The sequence below is a fragment of the Pan paniscus genome, chromosome 4 (assembly GCF_029289425.2).
Source record: "Pan paniscus chromosome 4, NHGRI_mPanPan1-v2.0_pri, whole genome shotgun sequence".
NCBI lineage: Eukaryota > Metazoa > Chordata > Mammalia > Primates > Hominidae > Pan > Pan paniscus.
Window position 1 is genome coordinate 33,135,413 of NC_073253.2, and position 23,270 is coordinate 33,158,682.

Genomic DNA, 23,270 nt, shown 5'->3' on the forward strand with positions numbered 1-23,270 from the left:
TTCCACCTCACCCTCCCAAGCAGCTGGGAGTACAGGCGCTTGCTACCATGCCTAGCTAATTTTTTTTGTATTTTAGTAGAGATGGGGTTTCACCATGTTGGCCAGGCTGGTCTCGAACTCTTGACCTCAGGTGATCTGCCAGCCTCGGCCTCCCAAAGTGCTGGGATTACAGGTGTGAGCCACCGCGCCCTGCCAACACTCTATTTTCAATCCTATCCAAAGTATTCTGAGGTTTTGATCCCAAACTCTTGAGATTAATACTCAGTAATTTGTATTCCTGGCTTTCCTCAAACATTATACCCACATCATGGACCTATTACTACTATATTACTCTATACCAGCACTTTGAATACCCTTACTTCCAACATCCAACCTGGTCTCCTTCTCATGGAATGCAGTCTCTGCCTTCTCAAAACAGCACCTAACATATAGACTCGAATACTGCTTTGATGACTTTGAAGGAGCAGAAAAACAATACATGAGTTACAAGTTAGGCAGTGATTTGTTTCAGCATATTTTAAAAAGAGGCTAATGAGATTTGTGTTGTGCACACAGTAGGCACTCATGTATATTTTAATAGGTATTTCAAACAGGGCTCATTTTGCCAATAGTAAGCAAAGAGATGTTTTTTCCATATGGCACAAACATTCACCTAAGAAAGCTAAAATACAATCGCTTACAGCTTAATAAAATTAATGTACTTACCTTGTTATTTTCTCTCCCAAGCCTCTGGGTCCAACTAAAATCTCTTGCCTTTTGTATATGTGGCTAAGCAATATTCTGCTTAGAATAACCTTTTGGCTAACTAGCTATCTCTGTAGTTTTACTTCCCATTTCTTTAGCACCTTTCCTTTAGTACATTTTCAAAACAGGGCTTGATTTTTCAATGAGATTCTATTGCTATCATATGTTCTAACCCAGCATGTGACTTCTATCCTAATTCCCCAAAATGTTTCAAACATTTACATGGCTCAACAAATAATTCTCACTAGATTTCCTCTGTTATTTGGACTTTTCAGTTTGAATATATTTGTATTAGTTAGATAACTTTTCATTATTCTTAAAAATAACTTTCACTGTTTGCTCTTCAAATTCATTTCAATCCCTAGAATCTCTTTTTAATTCACCAAAATTCATGTTATGGTTCATTATCATGACCTTGGCTAGATTTACTGTCTACATAAACATATGTGTAACATAAATATAAATACACGAACTTTCTTAAAGATTCTTTACAATTAAGACTCTAAATTAAATTACCTGTCAAATAATTTTCTATTTTCTGTTCACTGTAGTAATTAACTAGAGTCGTTTTTGCCCCAGTCTTAAAATACTTCTCTAATCCACTATTTTTCTTCCTATTCAACAAGCTGCCTTAACCATAACTCTTACCGTACTTGCAATAATACATCTTTCCCCGAAAATATGTTCTTTCCAACTCATTTTCTCTAAGAGGTTATTGTTTTTAAATTGTTATTAATAACAACAACAATGAAAAAGCCAAATCCTTTTTTTTCCAAATTTCACTCTCACCCTTCAATTCCTTTTCTTTCTGTTTTACTCAGGCACAATTTCTAGGACATCCTTCCTCTGGTCTCATTCACTTCTGCTCAAACTCTTTCACTTTTTCTTTATATCTTCCAACCTCTTCCTAACCATTATCTCTTCCATAATTTGACCTCAACATATCTTTTCAACTATTTCTTCCGTAAGTCATCCTAAGTTAGCCCCTACTCCAAACTGGTCCTTCACTGTTCTCCAAATATGGTGGGCTCTCTCCAGCCCCCATAGCTTGGCACTCACTCTCCTCCCCTTCTACAGTGCTTTTCCTAACCTCTTCAAGAAACCCAACCTGTGGCTGTCCTCTACAAGTTGTTGGACAGAGCTATGGATATTCTACTTTTATTCTTCGGCTTCCTCCAACCCCCATCTTTCCTGTTTTGCTGTCATTCTCCTCTATGCACTCCAAAGATGTCCTCTTATTGCAAACCACAGACAATCCTTTTCCTGCTTGATGATTTATATGCTGCTTTAATTCCAAACTTTCCATTATTCTTTCTTTATCATGGCGTTTATCTTAGTTTGGTTCATGCTGCCTTTGAGAAGGAACTATTCTTTGATTATTTCTTTTGCCCTGTTTCTCCATGAGCATCCTTCAGGCCTACAACAAGTGGACAAATCTTTCACATGAAATATTTAGGCTACATTTTTAATTCTATACCCTTATTTCCTGGGCCAATAATAGAATGGTCTCCATAAAGGACAGCCATTCCTTTGCTGAATGGAGGAAAAGATTCCTCCTCTATTCAAATGCAGCCCTGCTGACTAATTAAAGAAATATGTCAAAACAGCTCCCAAGAAGAACCCATATGTCATCCAAAGAATTAAATGTTTTGAAAATAAGAAGAACCATTTGGTCCATTTTTCAATAGAGACTGAGAACAAATGAAAAGAAAGAGATGAATCAGAATTCAAGATGAAATAAATATAGAAATCTCTAGCTAAATGTAAGAAGAAAATATTTAAGCCTAGGCCTCTGGTAAGGCAAAAGGCCATTATGTATGTGCCTAAGGGTTTTACCACCTTTGTAACATTTGCCACTATCTTTTGATCAAAGCTGAGCCCTCAAAAGGGAAAATGAGACATAAAAAGGTCAGGGAATAAGAATGGTAGGGAATGGATAGAAGGCTTTGGCATGATACAAAAAATTCTTTAATATGGTATGCTTCAAAAACAGTGGGAAAAAAAGAAAAAAAAACAGCATGCACTTGAAGATGTCAATGCTTTGTGGGAGTGGATTTACTAAACTATAAGGCACTATTCCAATGTAGGCTATTTATTATTACTCAACAGACGTGCAATTATGTCTCACCCTCTCCTGAGTGACAAAGGGTATTAACTGTGTCCCACCACCTCTCCCAAACCTACAATGACAAAAGTAGTTAGAGAAAAACAGAACATTGGGATGGAAGGGCTTATTTCTTCTCTTAAATCCACGTTGCCCACTTGGTAACTGAGCTCCTGTACACCAAAGTAGTAGAAATGAGAGGCAGAAGCAGAATGCTGTCTCAACTTGGCTGTCTGCCTTCAAGGATTAAATAAAAATACATGTTTATAGAAGTGGAACAGCTGCTTCAGCTAGTTTGGATACCCACTTTTGAGTCCTCAGGATGTTCTATTTTTCTAAGTCCACTACTCCTATAGTCTCTGAAAAGTATCAGACTAAAGAGTAAAGATACATAGATGGTTTGGGTCTTAGGTCTCCTGGAGACAACAGAATTACTTCCTCTTTCAAAACCTGGCATAGCAGTTGAAGTAGGCACCATCACAATGTTTCCATTCTTGGGCTATATTTTTTAAATGACTAGAAATTCTTCATTATCGTTTCACTTAACAAATACTTGATGCTGTGCCACAGTTGAATAAGCCATATATATACATACATATATCTTATACATGTATACACACAAAGCCATAAATAAAGCTTCTCACTTTGTAGGCACTCAGTATCAATTTCCTTCACTCTTGTTTTTACCTTGAAGCTCTATGTTCCAGCATATCATTTTATAGATATAAACAAATATTTCTGCTATAGTACAAATTGTGATATAATAGAATATATGATATGATATGACATGACATGACATGCGAGCGACAAGAATAGATGGCATGTTAACTGAGTCTTGGGCTACTAGTAATTGGCCTGGTGGAAACTGGACCATATAAAGAAAAGGAACTCAAAGTCTAAGGGATTTGCATTTCGAGAACCAGAGTAAAGATTTCTTCTGAAATCTAAACAAGTTGATACAAGAAAGGGTAATGTAAATTTAAATGGAAACTATTTATTACTTGTTTTGCTTTTCCTTAAAAAAATAGGTACAGGGAGAAAATTTAGAGCAAAGCAGAGAAATTAATTTGTACTAACAATCAAATGCAAAAGAAATTATAAATATCTGTCAAAAACAAGGCTAAGTGAACTATTTTTGAAGCAACAACAACAAAAAAAGACCCCTGGGCAAGAAATTTTACAGTCATCCTCTTTCTAGGTCGGAACTCTCTTAGAATGAGACAAAGAAAAATCCGGGCCTGGAATAAGAGGAAGACATTAGGAATCCTTTCACCACACTGACAGAGATTTGTTTAACAAACAGATGAAGGGCCAGAGTAATCAGATATCACAGGAAGAAGTAAGGAGAATAAAAAAGACTGGGGGGGAATGAATGAAAAATTGTGACTCCAGAGTAAAGGTTGATACATTTTAAAAATATCCATGAGGTTAAGTTAGGTGGAAAGAAAAAATAAATTATTAGAATATGATAAAGGAAAGAAAGAACCATTCTTCATGTTTCTCCACCAGAAAACATTCAGTATGCTGCACAAAAATTAAATTTGATATTTTAATGTACCTGAACAAGCACTATATGAATTCTGGGCCAAAATAAAATTTTAAATTCCTAATACCCACTCTACACAACACAAAGCAGTGGTGGTGGGGGGTGAATGCTTCTACATAAAAACAAATGACTTGTTTTGGTTTACCTTTATAAGGCATAAATGGAGGGCATTGTAAAAGTATACGAATAGAAGCCAAGAATGCTAATTGTGTTTTTTTTAAAAGAATAGAAAATCGTGAAGAAAGGATCACAGAAACTACACCAATGTCATTAAAATATAATTGGACTTGCAGGAACAATTACTGTGCTGTACTGTAAGGGGAGCTGTTGGCACATAAGAGCAAAGCACACATATGAGCTCATCAGCCGGCCTTGGCAAGACCCACTTCCAGCTAGAAGCAGTCATGTTTCAACACCTCTGATTCCCTAATGCTGACAAGCTAAACAACTTGTTTTGTCTCTGGGAGCTCTTCTCTGGTGATTAACTGCTTATGGTGAATACTAATTATATGAAAGTACAGTATTGAAGAAGTAATGTCCTATTTCCTCTACCTGCAGCCTCGACTTGTCTCTGAATCTAGAAGGCAGAGCCATTGCAAACCAGAACCAAGAAAGACATTTTCCTCCCCCTGAATAAACAAATATATCTCCTACTTTTTAGTATAGCACAGCTCACTGACAAGAAACTTCCTTTAACCTCTGGGCTCCAAACCAAATATAATTACCATAAAATGAGTGTTTTAAAGGCTTGTAATAATTATATGGATAAATCCACAGCAAGAGTTTGTGAATTAGTGAACTATCAGTGTCCTCCATTCCCCATGTCCCATGTTGAAAATTTACCCCAAATTGTCAGTTCTTAGGAACTGCACCTCAGATTAAAATCTTCTCACCAGGGAGTCTATGAGAATTTCTTCTTGTGTTTTAAATCCTAAGTGCTTGTTAAACTGCCAACACTGCAAAATTAGAGACCATTAAACAATATAACAGCAAGTGATTAAATCTACCAAACATACATTCAAGCAGCTTAAGCTACTTTTTAATTAAAAATAAAATATCATTGGCTAAATTCAGATGTCTTAGCTATCCAGAAAAAAGTCAGAAGGCTGTTCAAAATGCACAATGCTGCTGATAAGGCCAGATACAAAAGGAGAAATAGGGCAAGGGGTTGGCTGAACAGGAGGCTCATCTTGGTCCCTGGGCCTGGGTGGCAGCACATCCCAATGCTGACCCGATTTAGGCAGTGGACTCTAAGCGGAAAGTCATGGCTGTGCTGCAGAGTGAGGACGCCATGTGGCTGCTGATTAAATAAGCTTTATTAGCTAAGGCCTCCAAGGAGACAGGGTATTCCACCTTCTTGGCAGGGGAATGAGTTGAGGAACAGCATCACAGGAAGCTAAGGCATTGGAGATGTATAGATGGCTGAAGGAAATGTTAGTGCTATTTTTAAATACAGCTTAAGCTAATTGATAAACATTTCTTAAAATAATTATTAGCTTTTGGGGAAGGAGGCACAGGGGCTTCTGAGTTAATTGGATCATCTGAGATTAAAATAAATTTTTACTGTAAAGTTAGAAGTAAATAAACATTGTAGCTTTAAGTTGTTCCTACTTGTTTAAAGTAAAGAAAAGAAAAAGGGCCAGGGGGCTTAGTCAACTTCAGGCAAAAGGCCAAGAATCTGAAGATCAGACTTAAGGCTGAGATGATATCATTCACGCTGAAGTCTTGATACCCTTTCTGAAGCATGAGAAAATTTACTGGTAAAACCTTACCTCACCCACAGTTTTCTCATTTTTAACTCTATTTTTTTTCCTCTGGAGAATAATTTTCCAAATATGCTTTTTGCTTTATATGTAAATGTTATAAATTTACTTTTAGCTTCAGACATGGTCTTACCTAAAAAGCTTGCCCTAAAGTAAAGTACAGGCACTTGGTGGCTACAAGAATATAAGACATGATACTCATATTTAATCACTTCGGACGCTGCTGCAGTTTCAATCACTTCACAATCATCCAAGGGTAGCTCGAAAGCCTCCTGAAAAAAAGCAAAAACAAAACGAAAACGGGTTTCTTAATAAGAAAAGTACTAACATGGAGAGGAAAAGAGGAGATTTTCTTCTCACAAAATAACAGTTAAATAAATATAAGGCTATGAGGCAAGGAAAAGGGAGTTTCCCATATTAATGTTTAACATTTGAGTCCTGGGTAAATAGTAAAACCAGAAAACATTAGCATTAAGTAATTCCAGATTGTTTTTGAGACACAAAGAGGCTCTGGATAAAGAAAAAGGAAAAAAAATCTGAAAAGATCTATTGCCTGAAAAATCTTTACTGTACAATTTTAGCAACAAGATGATGGCTATATAAGCTACCTTCTTCCCTACCTGTGAAAGCTAAAAACATCCTAACAATTGAACAAGAGGCTGTGAAATGTCCCTAAAGATTCTATTGTACTTGCCAAAAGATGATTCACTGTGTGCTGAACAATTCCCAGTTCCATTTTGAATAAGAAAGTTATTTTGCAAGAGGTTGAATTTGTTAGGTATATTTCAAAACCTGAGATGATTCTGTTTTCTTCATTATTGTGCTATCTTTGGTATATTTCTACAATAAATCTTGATTTATAATAGAGTAGATGGCAAATATTAATGTCAACTTGAACAGAGTTTTGTAAGCAGAGATGATGATAGTCATCTCACTTCTCACCTGATCATTTTTTACTGGTTGATTTTTGTGTGTGGGGCTTTTAAAAGAATGTACCTTACTGTTTAGAAGCAATTAATTGGACATGTTGAGTCAGACCCTGGTTCCATCCACTTTCACTTATTTATTGGGGTCAAAGAATTTCCTTTGAAATTAAATTAGTACTAGAAGGAATGAAGCAGGTTGGTTTAGCTCATTTCTACCTCTCATTAAAACAGTAACAACAATGAACAATCAGAAATAACTAAGGAAAGATTTCATACTTTATCAATATGAAATAAGGTTTCCTGTGGAGATAAGCAAAGCCCCAGACTACTTTCAAGATCTGTATCTCCTTTACAGATAATTCTGTAATTCCCTACTCACAGTCAGTTCACTGGGGAGATATTACAATGGATAAATCACAACTGGAGATGTTTACAAAATATTTTTCACTAAACTCCAGTAAACACCATCAATTAAACATAATAAAATAACCAGAAAGAAATCATGGAAATAAATATGCCAGATACAGAAAATTAATACAATAGCAAGAAAAAGATTTTTCTATTTTGTTTTGTTTTTTAATTTTCACTAGGCATAGGTATCTGTACCTTCTATTACATCAATTCTTTTAACCAAATTCTTTCTTTTTGGTCAATAATTGGGTTGCTTAGCATTTATAATTTCCTTTCTTTCTTAATATTATAAAATAATTCTATCTTGGTGGTAAAAATTACAAATATTGCACAAGTACATAAAAGAAAAAATGAAATTCCCCTCATCTCAGCACTCCTATACCTCAGGTTTGTAACCATCGTTAACAGGCCAGAGTGTATTTTTTTTAGACTTTTTGATTTTTGGCACACAAATACATATACACACATAGACACACACACACCTCCTCCCCACCCCCGCCCCTGCTTAAATCCTGCTATATATACATATGCTCCTAGAGTGGATATTTTCACTCGTGGGCATCCTGCCACGTGCTGCCAAGTCACTGCTATAGATTTAGTGCCTTTTAATGCCTTCTCTATATTTCACTGCATGACCACACCATAGTTGCTGTTGTGTTTTTTTTTAACATTTCCATATTGCCAGATATTTTAGGTTGATTATAGTTTTCTGCTACTTACAAATAAGGCTGCAATGAATATCACAGCACATATACCCTTGCATACCTCTATTTTTTCTATGGTGCAGATTCCTAAGGGTGGAATCACTGTATCAAAGGATATGAGCATTTTAAATTTCAAGAGATGCTGAATCTCAAAAATTCCATCCTCAGAAAAAGGCTGTATCAATTTATATTCCCAGCAAAAATGTCTGAGAATGCTCTTTTCCTATATCCAATAAATACTGAATATTGTTTTTAATTTTTGCCTGTTGATGAATTTTTAAGTATCAATTTCTTATCGTTTTAATTTCTAGTTTCTTGGTTACTTACTAGTGAAGGTGAGCAGCTTTACCAATATGTTTATTGGTAATTTGTATTCTCCCATGATTTGCTTGTTTTTATTCTTTACCTATTTTCTGAATATTTGCATTTTTCTTATTGAATTATATAAACTCTTTGTACATCGGAAATAATAACTATTAGAGATAAATATATATGTCTGCACCATAGAAAAATAGGTGTGCAAGGATATGTGTGAAATATATACATATATACACACATATATAAAAAACACTTTCTGTTTTCTTTCAACCGTTTGTTGTACTTTTTTATCACAAAGGATTTTCTTTTTTTACTTTTATGTAGTCAAATCTGTACATTTTCTGTTTATAGCTTCTAAGTTACATGTCTTCATCAGAAGGCTTCCTGCTGTACCCCACCTCAGTCTTACAAATTATAAAGATGTTAAATTTCTTTACTATATACATGTTTTAAAATTAAAATTTAGATCATTAATCCAACTGATTTTTGTTTTGTATATAGTGTGAGGTAAGAAATTTTCCTAGATGATTTCAATAGTTCATCTTTTTTCCATTGACTTTAAATGTCACCATACCTCTGTGTGTGTGTGTGTGTGTGTGTGTGTGTGTGTGTGTGTGTGTTTATTCTCTAATCTTCTCTATTGAGCTATTTCTCTTCTTAGGCCATCACTGTGCAATTCTTAAGTGCATACTGAATCGAAGGATTTGGGTCATTAATTTCTATAGAAAAGTGCAGAAATAGACTGCCTGAGACCCAGTGCTGCTAGTTAAGATACAATTTTTAGAAAAAATATCCTTCACCCAAACTCGAATTAAGCACTCAGGAATGTGCTGGGGTTGACACCAGGTATGTGAAACTGGTGATCAATTAGGCATAGATCCATATTCTCTGGAACAGGTAGGAGGCTCAAGAAATAAGAGGGAGGGGACAGAACAAGCTTCTTGAAAATCCTGTTAGAAGTCTCCCTCCAGTCACTGTTCTCACTGGCAGCTGAGTGCCTTTGTGGGTTGTGAAGGCCAGGGGTATTTGTCCTCTAATTAGGACTGCTACTATGTCACCCAGTGTTGCTCTGGGCAGTCGTCTACATGCAGTGACATTTTTGCATGCTTTACTCATATTAGATGAATTTGAATCCTTGGTTTGTGTCTGCTAGGGTCTTTCCATCATTTGTGGTCACCTTTATGATGCCCATGAAAATATCATTCCTTGAAGTCATGCAATTTGGAAATCTCAGACTTCTACACATATTCTGCTTCTCTTTCCAGTTAAAAGTGCCAGATGGTTTTAGAACTTCAAGACTAAGGTTCTTGTCTTACTCATTTTTGTATTCCTGGAGATTCTAGTACAGAGCTGAGAACCCTAGTAAGCAATATTTTCTATTTCAGTCTGAAGATCTGTTTCCTCCTATGTAAGTATGTTATAACAAACTTCATAGGTAATTTACCAGCAATCTCACACCATCCTAACAACTAAAAAGAAGTAAATGGAGGAGTAAAGATGCAAAATATCACCAAAGAGGATATACCAATGGCAAATAAGCACATAAAGAAGATATTCAATATCCTTAGCCATCAGGGAAATATAAATTAAAACTATAATGAGATATCACTAAACATCTGTCAGAATGGCTAAAATAAACAAAATAGTGGACATCACCAAATGTTGGTGAAGATACAGAGAAACTAGATCATACATTGCTGGTTGGAATATAAAACAGTGTATAGCCTCTCTGGAAAACCATATGACAGTTTCTCATAGAAGTAAACATATAATTACCACACAACCTACCAACTGCACTCGAGGATTTATCCAAGAGCATTGAAAAACCTGTGCATGAATGTTCATAGCAGCTTTATTCAGAATAGCCAAAAAATTGAAACAATGAGGTGTCCTTCAACAGGTCATGGTTAAACAGACTGTGGTACATCCATACCATACTATTTAGGAATAAAAAGGAACAAACAATTGAGATACACAACAACCTGGATGAATCTCCAGGGAATTATGCTAAGTGATAAAAGTCAATCTCCAAAAGTTATACCGTATGATTCCACTTATATAACATTTTTGAAGTGACAACACTTTTGAAGTCAAAAACCACAGATTAGTGTTGGGGGACTGGAGGGCAGAGAGCTAGTTATAAAACAGCAACATGAGATATCTTTGTGGTGATGGAACTATTCTGTATCTTGACCATGGTGGTGGATATGTAAGCCTACACATGTGATAAAACTGTACAGAACCAAATACACACACACAGACACACACAATGAGTACAAGTAAAACTGGGGAAATCTGAATAAGGTCAGTGGATTATATCAATGTCAACATCCTGGTTCTGATATTATACTATAGTTTTAGAAGAAGTTACTACTGGGGGATATTGGGTAAAGGGTAGATGGGATTGTTATTTCTTATTACTAAATGTGAACCTATGGTTATCTCAAAAAATTTCAATAAAAAAATGGAAAGCACAGAAACAGTGAGGCAATTTGAGGCTTGTTAAAAACTAGATAAAATTTTTAAGACCTCATGGTCCTAATAATACAGATGACAGAGGGATCATGTTAATAAAGAGAGTCTAATGTCTGGGATTTGTTTGAAAATAATACAGGAGAGGGGTAAGTGGATGGAAGGAGCATGACTGGCATGGAGTGGTGATGGCTGAGATTGTTAGATGGGTCCCTGGGTGTTCATTATACTGTTCTATCTACTTTAAGGAGTATTTTAAAGTATTTAAAATAAAAAATTAAGATAAAAAAGTTTCTGATACCATGTTACAGAACACAGAATGAAGAGAATTCTAATAGTGAAAGAAACCTGAATCACTCCACCTAGTCCAACATGCTCATCTTGCAGATACAAACAACAATACACTTCCTGTTGGTGCCTTACCCAATGCCACCTAGCTCCCACTTATCCAGAGTTTCACTTTCTACAGTTTCCAATTACCCATGATCAACCATGGTCTGAAAATATTAAGTGAAAAATTCCAGAAATAAAAAACTAATAAATTTTAAATTGTGCGCCATTCAGAGTAGTGTGATGAAATCTCCTGCCATCCCACCTTCCTGGGACGTGAATCATCCTTTGTCCAGAGTATCCATGCTGTAGACACTACCAGCTCATTAGTCACTTAGTAGCAATCTGGGTCTTCAGATCTACTGTTGTGGTATCACAGTGCTTATGTTCAAGTAACCCCTATTTTACGTAATAACAGCCCCAAGGCACAAGGGTAGTGATACTGGAAATTTGGATACGCCAAAAAGAAACTGTTAATCTCTTACTGTGCTCATTATAAATTAGACTTTGTCACAGCTATGTATAGGAAAAAACATAGTATATATAGGGCTCAGTATTATCTATGGTTTCAGGCATCCACTGAAATATCTCCCACACCAATAAAGGGGGACTACTATAGTTAGGGGTACAGGAAGGCCTACAACCCTTATCTACTGACACTGAAACCACTGCTCTTTGTACTGTAGTATACCACTTAACTGTTACTATGCTTCATTTGGACTGATGTTCTGAACATCATAATCGTAACACTTTGAGTTAGTTAATATTTTTATTATTTTTCTTTTATTATGTGACTTTTAAAGGATTTGGGTATACAGTGAGCCCTAGGTATAAACGGGGGATTGGCTCCAGAACCCCCCCACCCCGAGGATACCAAAATTCACAGACGTTCAAGTTCCTTATATAAAATGGTAGAGTATTTGCATATAATCTACACATATCCTCCCATACTTTAAATCATCTCTATATTACTTATCATACTTAATACAATGTAAATGCTATGTAAACAGCTATACTATATTGCTCAGTGAATAATGGCAGGAAAAAAGGTCTATACATGCTCAGTTCAGATGCAACCACTATAGTCCTAACTACAGTTTTGATCCTGGTTGTCTAAATCCATGGATACGGAACCCACAGAGATGGGGGGCGGGGGGGGGCAGCTGTATTTCATTTGATATTAAGAGTAATTGAAAAAAGAAGTCACAATATATTGATTTTTCTCAAAATGTTGCTATTTCATGAAGACATGTGTATTTAGAAAATTACATTCATTCAAGAGCTAAAAGATTAAATGGTTCACATTAATTATAGAAACCTTGATTTTATTGAATTCAATTAACAATAAGTTGACAGTGATCTCTCATTTAAAAAATCTGATACGAATTAAGCTTTACAACTAAATCCCATTAAATAGGGATCATGCTGAAGACACTTCACAGCTATTTTATTGAAAGCAAACCCAAATAGTGTATTGGGCCTTGGAAATGAGATCCATATCTCTATTTAGCCTACAGGGAAGGAAGAAAAACTTTTCTTCTATCACTAATAATCTGTATTACTATTACTGAGCAAACATAAGTAATGAGCTTTATTCATAACATCCCTTGAGGAAAAGATAGTTGATTTGTTTGTTTTCTACCAGTCAGGTCTTTAGTTCAAACCTAACATCACTGGTTCAAAGACAGTCCACAGTCCTTAGCTGTACTGAAGACTGGACACAGAAACCATCTCATCACAATGGAGAGATGCGATGTAATATACTCTTCATTTGCTGATTTTCCTGAGCCAACGGCCATTTAATATTTTCAGAAGTGATAACGACTGATGAAGCCTTCTGATAAACCACTGAAAAATCAATTCCTCAAGAAATAAAGAATTTTAATATTAAAAAGTTTAAAGTGAATTATAAAAATAATCTGTGGGACCTTAAGTAATCAGCTCTTGTTTTGTTTGTTTCAAGGCTCATTATCATACAGTGGAGTGGTCTTTTCACTATCTTAATTCCCAGAATGACTTTTTCCACAATCCCTGTGGCTTCTGAGTAAGTGACTGTCACAAGAACCTTTGCAAGCAACGTAATTCTTTTAGCAACTGTAAATGTTGTATGTGGTACATATCAGCGGGTTCAACATATGTCTAACAGCATCCAAGGCAACACTGAAACAAAAAAGGGTGGTTATAAGATGATCCCAAGGATAATATCTTAGTGAGGCTCTCCCCTTCCCAGTAATATTATCACTACTACTACTGATTTTTTTTTAAAAGGGGGTAAAAAGGTGCCATTCTTTACTCTCCCTGCTACATCAACCAAAGTGAATTAGCAACAGCATGGCCAATGTGGGTTCCCACTGAGAGGAAGAATCTGTTTCCTGTGCAGGATTAAATCCTCTTCTCCAGGCTGGCATGCTCAAGGGCAAGGCAGGAGGGAGGGGATGCAGAAACCTGCCACAGCACATCTGGCAGTTTTCTGGATGTTTACAGCTGGCTCCACTGTGCTTCCCAGACCCTGTTTCTTTTAAGACTGCATAGGAAACAGCAAGACAGCTAGTGCCTGGAGCTGGGAAGCTAGCAAACACGCCAAGTAAAAGGTGGAACTGTGGAAGAGGCTATCTCTTAGAGTCCATGCTACAAAACACAGGTTCTTTGGCAGGAGGAAATAGTAATAATGCTTAATTGCACTTATCACTTATTTCTATACATCTAAAAGTAAAAGAATTAGCAGAATAATGGATTTGAAAATCAGAAATTCTTTATGTAAAACATGACAAACTAGAGGAAGAGGGGAAAATTTTGACCTCTTGAAAAATTATCAAGCTTCAGAAGTCGGTCAAGTGTGTTTCTCTTCAGTGTTACCCTTTACATGTGACATAAGAAAGGCCAGCATCAACTCTAACAGTTTACAGTTTTTCTAAGCCTATTGATGTACATCATGTAATTTGTTCCTCCGCTCTAGGAGGAAGGCCCAAGGTCTCCAGCAAGTAAGAAACTGAGCCAGGGCACAAAACTAAGCCTTCAGGCTCCAAGTCCAGGGTTCTTTCCAGCCTGCAAAGACCATCAGATTCTTGGTGGTGAGAAATGTTAAACAGACGTATTCCTGGCCTCCACCCCCAAAATTCTAATCCAGGAGTTCTGGGATGGGTTTTAAGACTTCACCTTATAAGCAGTGTTCCTGGTGATGCTATGCAGGTCTTGCCTCACATACACATGGAGGGTCTACTTTGTGATTCTTTACTTTTGTAGTCTATGGAATTATAAAGTCAGGAAACTCATTCACCAAGACCCAGAATTATGCCATAAACCGGTTTGCCTTCACTAGCTGCTCATCTATGTTTTCAGAACCACCGTTACTTCATTTGGTCTCCTCTCGGAGGGAGCCTAAATGCACTTCCATTAACCTAAGACCTCAGCTTATCACCCCCCACTCCCAGTTTATTGCCCCATTCCTTCATCTTCTCCTATATAAAAATTTCCTTCATTTTGTCCTTTTCCTTCTAATTGGTTAGTTAATTCTTGCTAAACTATTAATGGCCATTAGTGGCTTAATATGTTACTCCTTTATCAATTATTATATTCAACAGTAGATTTGTGGCTCAGCAGTAGATTTGTGGCTGATAACCCTAATCAAAAGGAATATTTAATAATGGAATTTGGAGTGCCAAAAAGGAATAAATTTTGCACCACACATGTAACCACCAATCTGTGAAACTTGCCTTATAAGGCAGTCTATGTTTTAACTCCAGAGCCAGAAAATTCTTCCTTGTTACCTTGCTAGAAAGTAAATCAGTTTCCACTAGATTTATCCTTGCAGAAGATTAAGAACAAAGAGTCATTATTTTTATATAATATGAATAAATTTATTTGTTCCCCATATTGAATAAGCCCAGTTTTTCTAATTTTTCTTATATCTCTAGTTCCACAGATCTGCAAACATTTTTCTAAAGGGCCAAGTAGTAAATATTTTAGGCTTCTGTGTGGGCCATAGGTCTCTGCAGCTGCAGCCTGAAAGCAGCCACTGGCAACATGTAAATAAAGGTACGTGGCTGTACTCCAGTGACATTTTATTTACAAAAACAAGCTGTAGTCCATAGACCTTAGTTTGCCTACCCCTGAAAATCCTAATTTTAAGGCCTTCTTTAATTTCATTTTATTATATGTTTACAAGCACTAAACAGAATTTTATTAAAGGACTTGTATCTCCATTTGGTGAACTCTTTCCTCTTTCCATTTTTTTCCTGTCTTAGGATGTTACATTACATTTCCAAGGGTCTAAGAAATTCTGAGCCTTAAAAGGACAATGATAATTAAATCCAATGGGCTGAAGTTTGGCTCAAGTCATTTTCTAAAGTAAGAGATAGCACTACCCTAATTTAAACAAGTGAGATTTTTAAATGTCTTGATGAATAAACTGCAAGTTCCTTCAGCACATGAATAAACTTCTACACTCAAATTCAGAACTGAGTAAATTTCTCTGCCAAAGAGTGAAAATGATAAAGCCTTCATAAACAGACCAAGAGGCAAGCATTGTAGGAATGTTAGAGGACTGTGAATCCTAAAGCACAGGCCCTCTCACACATGCACAAGAAACAGCATGTCTAGGGATCAGCAAGGAACCGTTTCAGTAAGCCATGAGTTCCTTCCCTTGCTCAAAACTGTCTCTGGATTATATGGATATGAATAAGGATTTATTTGTTTCTTTGCTTGGTTTTTACCAGGAGAATCCCTTTAAGATTTCCACAAGTATCTATGATGTGCCAGGCACTATGCTTGTGCTGGGACAAAGACGTAGTTGTTGCTTTTAAATAATACTATAATATTTCAGCAGTAATGAGAGCAACATTAAGCTCTCAGCTTTCTATTGGGATTCAAGGAGACACTCAAAATCTCGGATAAAAACACATAGACTTCAGAGAAGCATAATATAGGCAAAAATAAAAAAGCACAGAATTTGGAGCTAGATGTGGGTTCAATCCCTGGCTCTGCCACTCATGGAATGGACAGGTCATTTGACCCCTCTATGCCTCAGTTTCTTCACTTGTTAAATAAAGGCATCTTTCCCTTGTGATTAAATGAGATAATGTATAAAATGTGTATATCTGGCACATAGGTATACTAATTAATCATACATTCATTCAAAAACTGTTATAGGATACACTAAATGTTCTAGATCAAAGGTGTCCAAACATTTTCTTAAAGAGCCAGATAGTAAATATTTCAGGCTTTGGGCATCATAAGTCTCTGTCAAAACCACTCAACTTTGCCACTGCAGCATGAAAACAGCCTAGATAATATGTAAATTAATGAGTGTGGGTTTGTTCCAATAGTGCATCATTAATGAACACTAAAATTTAAATTTCATATTATTTTAATGTCATAGAATATTATTCTTTTTAAATTCTTTTTTAACCATATAAAAATATAAAAACCATTCTTAGCTTGTGAGCTGTACAGAAATACACAGCAGGCTAGGTGCTGTGGCTCATGCCTGCAATCCCAGCGCTTTGGGAGGCTGAGGCAGGAGGATTGCTTGAGCCCAGGAGTTCAAGGTTGCACACTGCACTCCAGCCTGGGTAACAGAGTGAGACCCTGTCTCTAAAGAGAAAAAAAAAAAAAAATAGGCAGCAGGCCATAGTTGCCATCGTCTGTTCTAGACACTGTCCTGGGGCCTGGGAATAGAAGAGATAACAATAATAGATATTATGTCCTAATATAAGGAAATACATTAAAAAATAATCACACAAAGAGCTATAAAATTATAATTACAACAAATACTATTAGAGAAAATGCACAGAGTCCCCAAGTACATAAAATTTTACCTCCAAATCTATGAATTTTGTTTGTGAGATTTTAATTTTTCTTTTTCAGCTTCATTCAAGTGTAAACCAGTTTTATGTAGCACTGATCATTTTAGTATCCTAATCACCCTTAACCAAGGCTTATTTTAGTTCATTGATCACAACACCCACCCAGATAGATTTTCAGGAACTGTTTTTGTCCAAGTTTACCAGATTGCCTAATCACTTAGAATCTGTCACCCCTGTCACCTCTGATTATCCAAGCTTCTTCCTGATAAACTCTTGCTGCAGCCCACTAAAAAGTGTCTGCCTACACTTTCTGTTGCCCCCAGCAATAGTTTCTGCTTGAGAATGCCCCACAAGTTTTTTTCTCAGCTTTACAAATAACTCACTTATACATGTGTGCCCACTTGCATATGCATGGACAGCACACATATACATTCAACTAACTAACGTTCACTGAGCATCTACTATGAGCTACGCACGGTGCCAGCACTGGAGATTTGTTGGCAAACAGATATGGTGTTTGCTCTCAAGGAACTTATAACTACAGAGAGCGTGGGAGAAAAAAACATTGCATAAACAATTATTTGAGTATAATGTTGCAAGTGCTATAAGAATATAAGAATACATCTTGAGGCCTTATCCAGTTGGCAGACTTGGAAAGGCTTCTATTACAGTACACATATCCCTTTGAATGTGAGTGAAGGCAGGGCTTTTGCCTGTCTTATTCACTTACGTATTCCAAGCATCCTGAACTGTACCTGGCAAATAGTAGACATTCAATCAATATTTGTTAAGTGAAATAAATAAGTGGAATGAGTATAAATTGTCTGTTGCTATTTTCATCCTATAAATCAGAGATCTCTAAACTTTTTTTATCATGACACTAGGAGTCAAAAAAGTTAAGCACTCAATCCTAATATGTGTATATTTACCTCTTGATCAATTATGAATATGTATTTCTATATGATATATTTTGTACATTATAAAATACACTAAAATATAAAAATTTTAAGGATAAGACAAAGGTGAAGGAAAAATATTTCAAGGTCATTCTTTTAGTTGGGTGATGATCCGGGTACTAATGAAAGTAGCCCTCCTACCCAGCTCTTTGCTCAGGCACCAAAGGGCCTTGGCTGGCCCTCTACCCTCACCCTTCATTGAGCTTCTTGCCTATTTGGCTCTTAGATTTCTGCGCCAGTGGTTGTGATTGAATAAAGTTGCAGAAATGTTGATTTTAAGGTGCCCATTGAAAAGTTAGCACCTCAAAATGTGACAGATGTAAATAGCAGGCAAATGAGCACACTGTTACCTGGTTTTCCCAGGACTCCACGCTTCAGAGTCAGTGCTGCTGAGCAGCCAGCCAGTCCTGCTCACAGTCGTGGATGATCAGACACCCAAAAATCAAATGTCTAGATCCCATATGCTCAGTAGTCCTGGGGCAGCAGCCTTAATTCAAAGTAGACTCTAAAGAGCCAGAGGTAATTTCCTTTCTCTTCATAAAGAACCCTGTCCTAATCTGCGCCAAGTCAAAGAGCCCTGGGTTCCAAATATGTAAATCTATTCAGAAAATAAAATGCTACAGAAAACTAAACTTATTTTATTTAGTAATGGTGCAGACATTTTCTTGCCAGTAGTATTTTGATGAGAGCAATTTGATTGAATATGTAATTTTTTGTTCTTCTTTGTGTGTTTTAAATCTTGACTGTAATATGGCATTTCAAACATCTGGGTTCAGGTCTTTTTACATTCTTTTGATAGGTGATTTTAATGGCTGCAACAGATGAGAAAGATCTACAGATCCATAAAGAGGAAGTATATCACTGGGTGTACTTAGTAAATCATGATCTCATATTTCAATCCCCTTCTCTAGCTGTAAGAGGTTTTATTCAAGTTCTGGATGCCTTTCAATGAGTCGTTAGTCAATGATTGCTTCATACTGTCATTAGGTACAACATACACACAGGTTAAGGGTCATCATTAATAATAGCAAATATAAATCCATATTTCAAATAATCTTAATTTTAAATTTGGAGAGCCAATTTTTGAAAGATCTGATTAGACCGTTGTTTTTACCTTTTACCATTTTTTTGTTGTTGTTGTTCCAGGGATTCTTTGCAGGAAACTTTTAAAGCCCTTAGTCTGAAAAGTAAGAGCTATGTTAACTAAAATTGAATAATATCATCCCAGATATCCAGGGCACAGGTAAACTGCAATGCATAACATGCAATGAAAGGAGTGAAAACATCACTGATAGCTCCTTCCTATCGTCTAGGTCCCAGATGCCTTCAATAATTAACCTCTATGGCATCTGGTTTTCTGATAAATGCATAGAGTGGCAATGCCAGCATCAATCCATATTTAAATATTAGTAGTAGCTGGGCACAGTGACTCATGTCTGTAATAGCAGCACTTTGGGAGTCTGAGGAGGGAAGATTGCTTAAAGCCAGGAGTTCAAGACCAGCCTAGGCAATATAGCAGGACCTCATCTCTCTTAAAATAAAAATTTTATTAAAATTTTCAAAAAGTTAAATATTAGTAGAGCCTAACTTTCACAAAATCAAAGTAAATATAAATTATAGTTGTAATGTTATTTCTCACATCTCAATGGATTGTTTTGCAAGCCCTCTGGGGGCATGCATTCACTTTAAAGACTCTATGCTGGTGACCTAGACCATTATTAAACAAAGTTATGAAGGCAAAATTGATCCTTGGCATCTTCCACATCTTGCTTTTCATGGCCTTGCTCTCCTCTTTCAGCACAAAGCTCTTAAATCCAGCCCTCTGATCTGAAATTCACAGGCCACCTGATGAACTTACCAATACTAAATGTTACAATCTGGATATATTAATCCTACTAAGATTCTTTGGCTTTTAGGAAGAGGTTCTCTGAACATGGAAATCTTAATGAGTCACTGATCATGCAGTTTCTGTTACAGAGCCTGCAGTCTGTGGGGCAGTGACAATGGCTTCTCTGGCACCCTTTGGAACACACACTGTGGGTAATTGCCTACTGTACTGAGGAAAGGCCAGCCCTGTGGACGACTGTGTGAAGGGGGATATGGATATCACCAGTGCCTCACGATCGCTTTCTCTGAGGTGACAGAAATTATTCCTGGAAGGAGCTCTGTTTGACTTCCAAATGCTGGACCCTCATGTCTCCCTGTTCCCAAGCCTGGGCATTGGACTACTTTTTCTATTTGCAATGTTAATGATATATCAACATTCAACAGAAGTTTCCAAAGAAGAAAATAAAAGAAGCTTAGGCTGGTAATACTGAATTAATGTATTTTCCTGGTTACTTATAATGGCAAAGAATTATTTGCATGGGAAGAAAAATGCTAATTTTATTAAAGTGCTATTAAATGAGACTTTTAGCCTAACTTGCAGCACCCTGAAAAATTATACGTAGTGACTTGATTTGTCAGTTCTAACCTCTTTGGAATCATTAGCCTGCATAGTTGACACACTTGGGAAAGAAAAAAAAAAAAACAACTCCACAACTGACTTGTTTCCTAAATGAATTGAGAAGTTGTCATTAAGAAACATCTGCTACTTTATTGCATTCATGTAAAAGCATTCTTGTGCCTCTATAGCAGACTACTGAGCAGATGTTTTTAGAGCACTATACCCACAGCAATAGGTGTATCATAAAAAAGATAAGGAGCTACAACATAATTAATTATTTCAGTTCCTCTATACATGAATTTAACTTTTTTTAATGGATTAAAAGTTGTGTCAAGAACCTCAACTTCTAACTCAAGCAATTCACTTGCAAGAAAGTGAACATAAAATCATTTACAGCAATAAATAACAAAAGGTCAGACTCAGCCTTATACCCAACATGACGAAATCTGACAGTACAAGAAAGGCCTTTCCAGAGCAAATCATTCTACCACCTTCCCATAGGACAGACAGAGAATTTGCCATTGGAGATCAATTTATTTGTGCCTTAAAGGTCTTCAAGCCAGGAGAATATGCATTTTCTCTGAGAATAGAAGCAAATACTTTAAATCATTATCAGCTAAAAATTTTTAAATCATAGCCAAGATTTTCAAACTGTCAGTGGGCTTACAGCATGACAGGCAGGCACAGGACTCTGGGCAGCAGGACTCTGGGCAGCAGAGTAGTATTTATAAACAAAACAGTGAAAAAAAACAAACAGTAGTAGTGTGGTATTAATAAATTGGTAACATGTTCCTCTTACTATAATAAAATGCCCTAACTTTAACATAAATTCTAAAACTTGAAAAAAGTGGTTAATAACCATATGAAAGTCTGCAAAAAGACTGTTCTTTAATTCAAGATCCAAGTTCTGTTTGGGGTCCATGTGTTAGAATGGGCTACTCCGAGAAGCTGACTTTGATGTGAGTGTAAGTAATCTATTTGGAAAGCGATTTCAGGAGCACAAGTAAGGGAATAGGGAAGTGAGACAGAAAGAAAATACCGGTATATTAGTAAACAGCTTACCACTGGGGTAGAACTAGATTAAAGTAAATACAGGGTATATTAGTAAACAGCTTACCACTGGGGGCAACCAGGGCTGCCCTGGTTGCCAATATGATAAGCAAGCTTATGAGATAAGGCATTATTATTTTACCCAAACTGAGTCCTAAAGATCTTGGCCACACAATTTGCCTAAGGTCACAATTAGTAAGAGGCAGAACTAGAGTTTAAAGTGTATATAACTTTAAAGCTCGTATATATTTTGGATTTGAGTCATTAGCATAAAAAGAATATCTGGAACAACTAAAGTAGATGAAAATTTCTAATAGGGAAAGAAGATAAGGCCAGAGAAAAATCTTGAGAAATGCCATATTTCAGAGATAGGTGGAAAAGAGGAGCCAGCAATGGGAAGAGCTTGATAGACACAGAAAAAATATAAAAAGATAAAAATGACATGGAAATCACAGAAGGAAAGCTTCCAGCAGACCATGGTCAATATCCTGCATTTTACAGAAAAATGAAGAAAGATAATCTGAAGAGGCAATTTGGATAGATGTTTCAGCTGTCACCAGCTGAAATAAATAAATTTCAAATGCATATTGGAAGAAAATGCAGAATTGTAAAGATTGGTATGAACTTGTGGTGAGGAAGTGTCAGTATTAAGAGTAGATAACCCTAATGAGAAGTTACACAGAAAAACAGAAAAACTACAGGTAGCTTGAGGGGATATAAATGTCAAAGTAAGAGTTTTTAGAAATACATATTCAATCTGGGTTTATCTGTATGTTGAATGGAATGAGTCAGTAGAGAAAAAGAAATGAGGATGCTAAGAGAGATTCAGATTTCATGATGCAATAGGAGATGAAGTAAGTGGTATAAGCATATAAAAAGAAGAGATAATGCTTCTCCTGAGACAGAAGTGCTCTACAGTGACGCAATTCCAGATGATGTTCTAGAACATGATGTTATTGTGCCTGTGGGCAGCTGGAAGAGAATCAGATCACTGGATCAGAGGTCAAAATATTAGGTGAGTTCTCTTGATACACAGCAGAGTTCACCAAAATTTGTCTCTAAAGGGCCAAATAGTATTTTATTTAGTCTTTCTAGGTATAAGGTCTTTGTCACAACTACTACTCAACTCTGTCATTATAGCATGAAATCACTCACAGAAAAATAGGTGTGGTTTAGTTCCAACAAAACTTTATTAATAAAACAAGCAGGTGGCTGGATTTAACCCAAGGGCTGTAATCTGCTGACCCATGATGTAGAAGACTGAGTGCCTTACAGACCAATCCTGCTACAAATAACAGATATAAATTCTAGGAAGAAAACCTATTTGAGGCTTTGGAGATTTAACAAAAATAGATTTTGGAGAGGAGTCAACACCTGGAGCAAGTGATTTGGTTTTTGCAGTTTTTCCCTGGAGGCAGCTGCAATGGTGGTGGTGTTGGCACAAGGACTGGGGGGAGGGCAGGCAGCAAAAACTCTTGCCATCTTTCTGACTGGAGGAAACTGGGGGAAAGAGCCTGGAAAAACCATAGCTGCTGGAGAATGATGCAGATGCCCAAGAAAGAAGACAGCCAGAAGAGGAGAACCCCAGATTCTATGTTTAAACTCAGCCCAAGTCTCTGGCTGACTCCTAAACCATGTATGTGTGGGGCAATCTGAAAGCAGCTTAAAACTCAGGTTAAAAGAGCTGAATTGAGTT

At 36.5% G+C, this 23,270-nt stretch overlaps 1 protein-coding gene across 3 annotated transcripts in view; it reads right to left on the minus strand.

Annotated features, from left to right (window-relative positions):
• Window positions 1-23,270, minus strand: part of ATG10 (autophagy related 10) — a 287,839-nt gene that overhangs the window by 85,131 nt on the left and 179,438 nt on the right. For all 3 annotated transcript variants that reach the window (XM_063604415.1, XM_003822249.5, XM_057302265.2), the window contains one exon: window positions 6,291-6,429. In XM_063604415.1, the coding sequence (XP_063460485.1) occupies window positions 6,291-6,429 (139 nt within the window). The remainder of the gene's footprint in view (window positions 1-6,290; window positions 6,430-23,270) is intronic.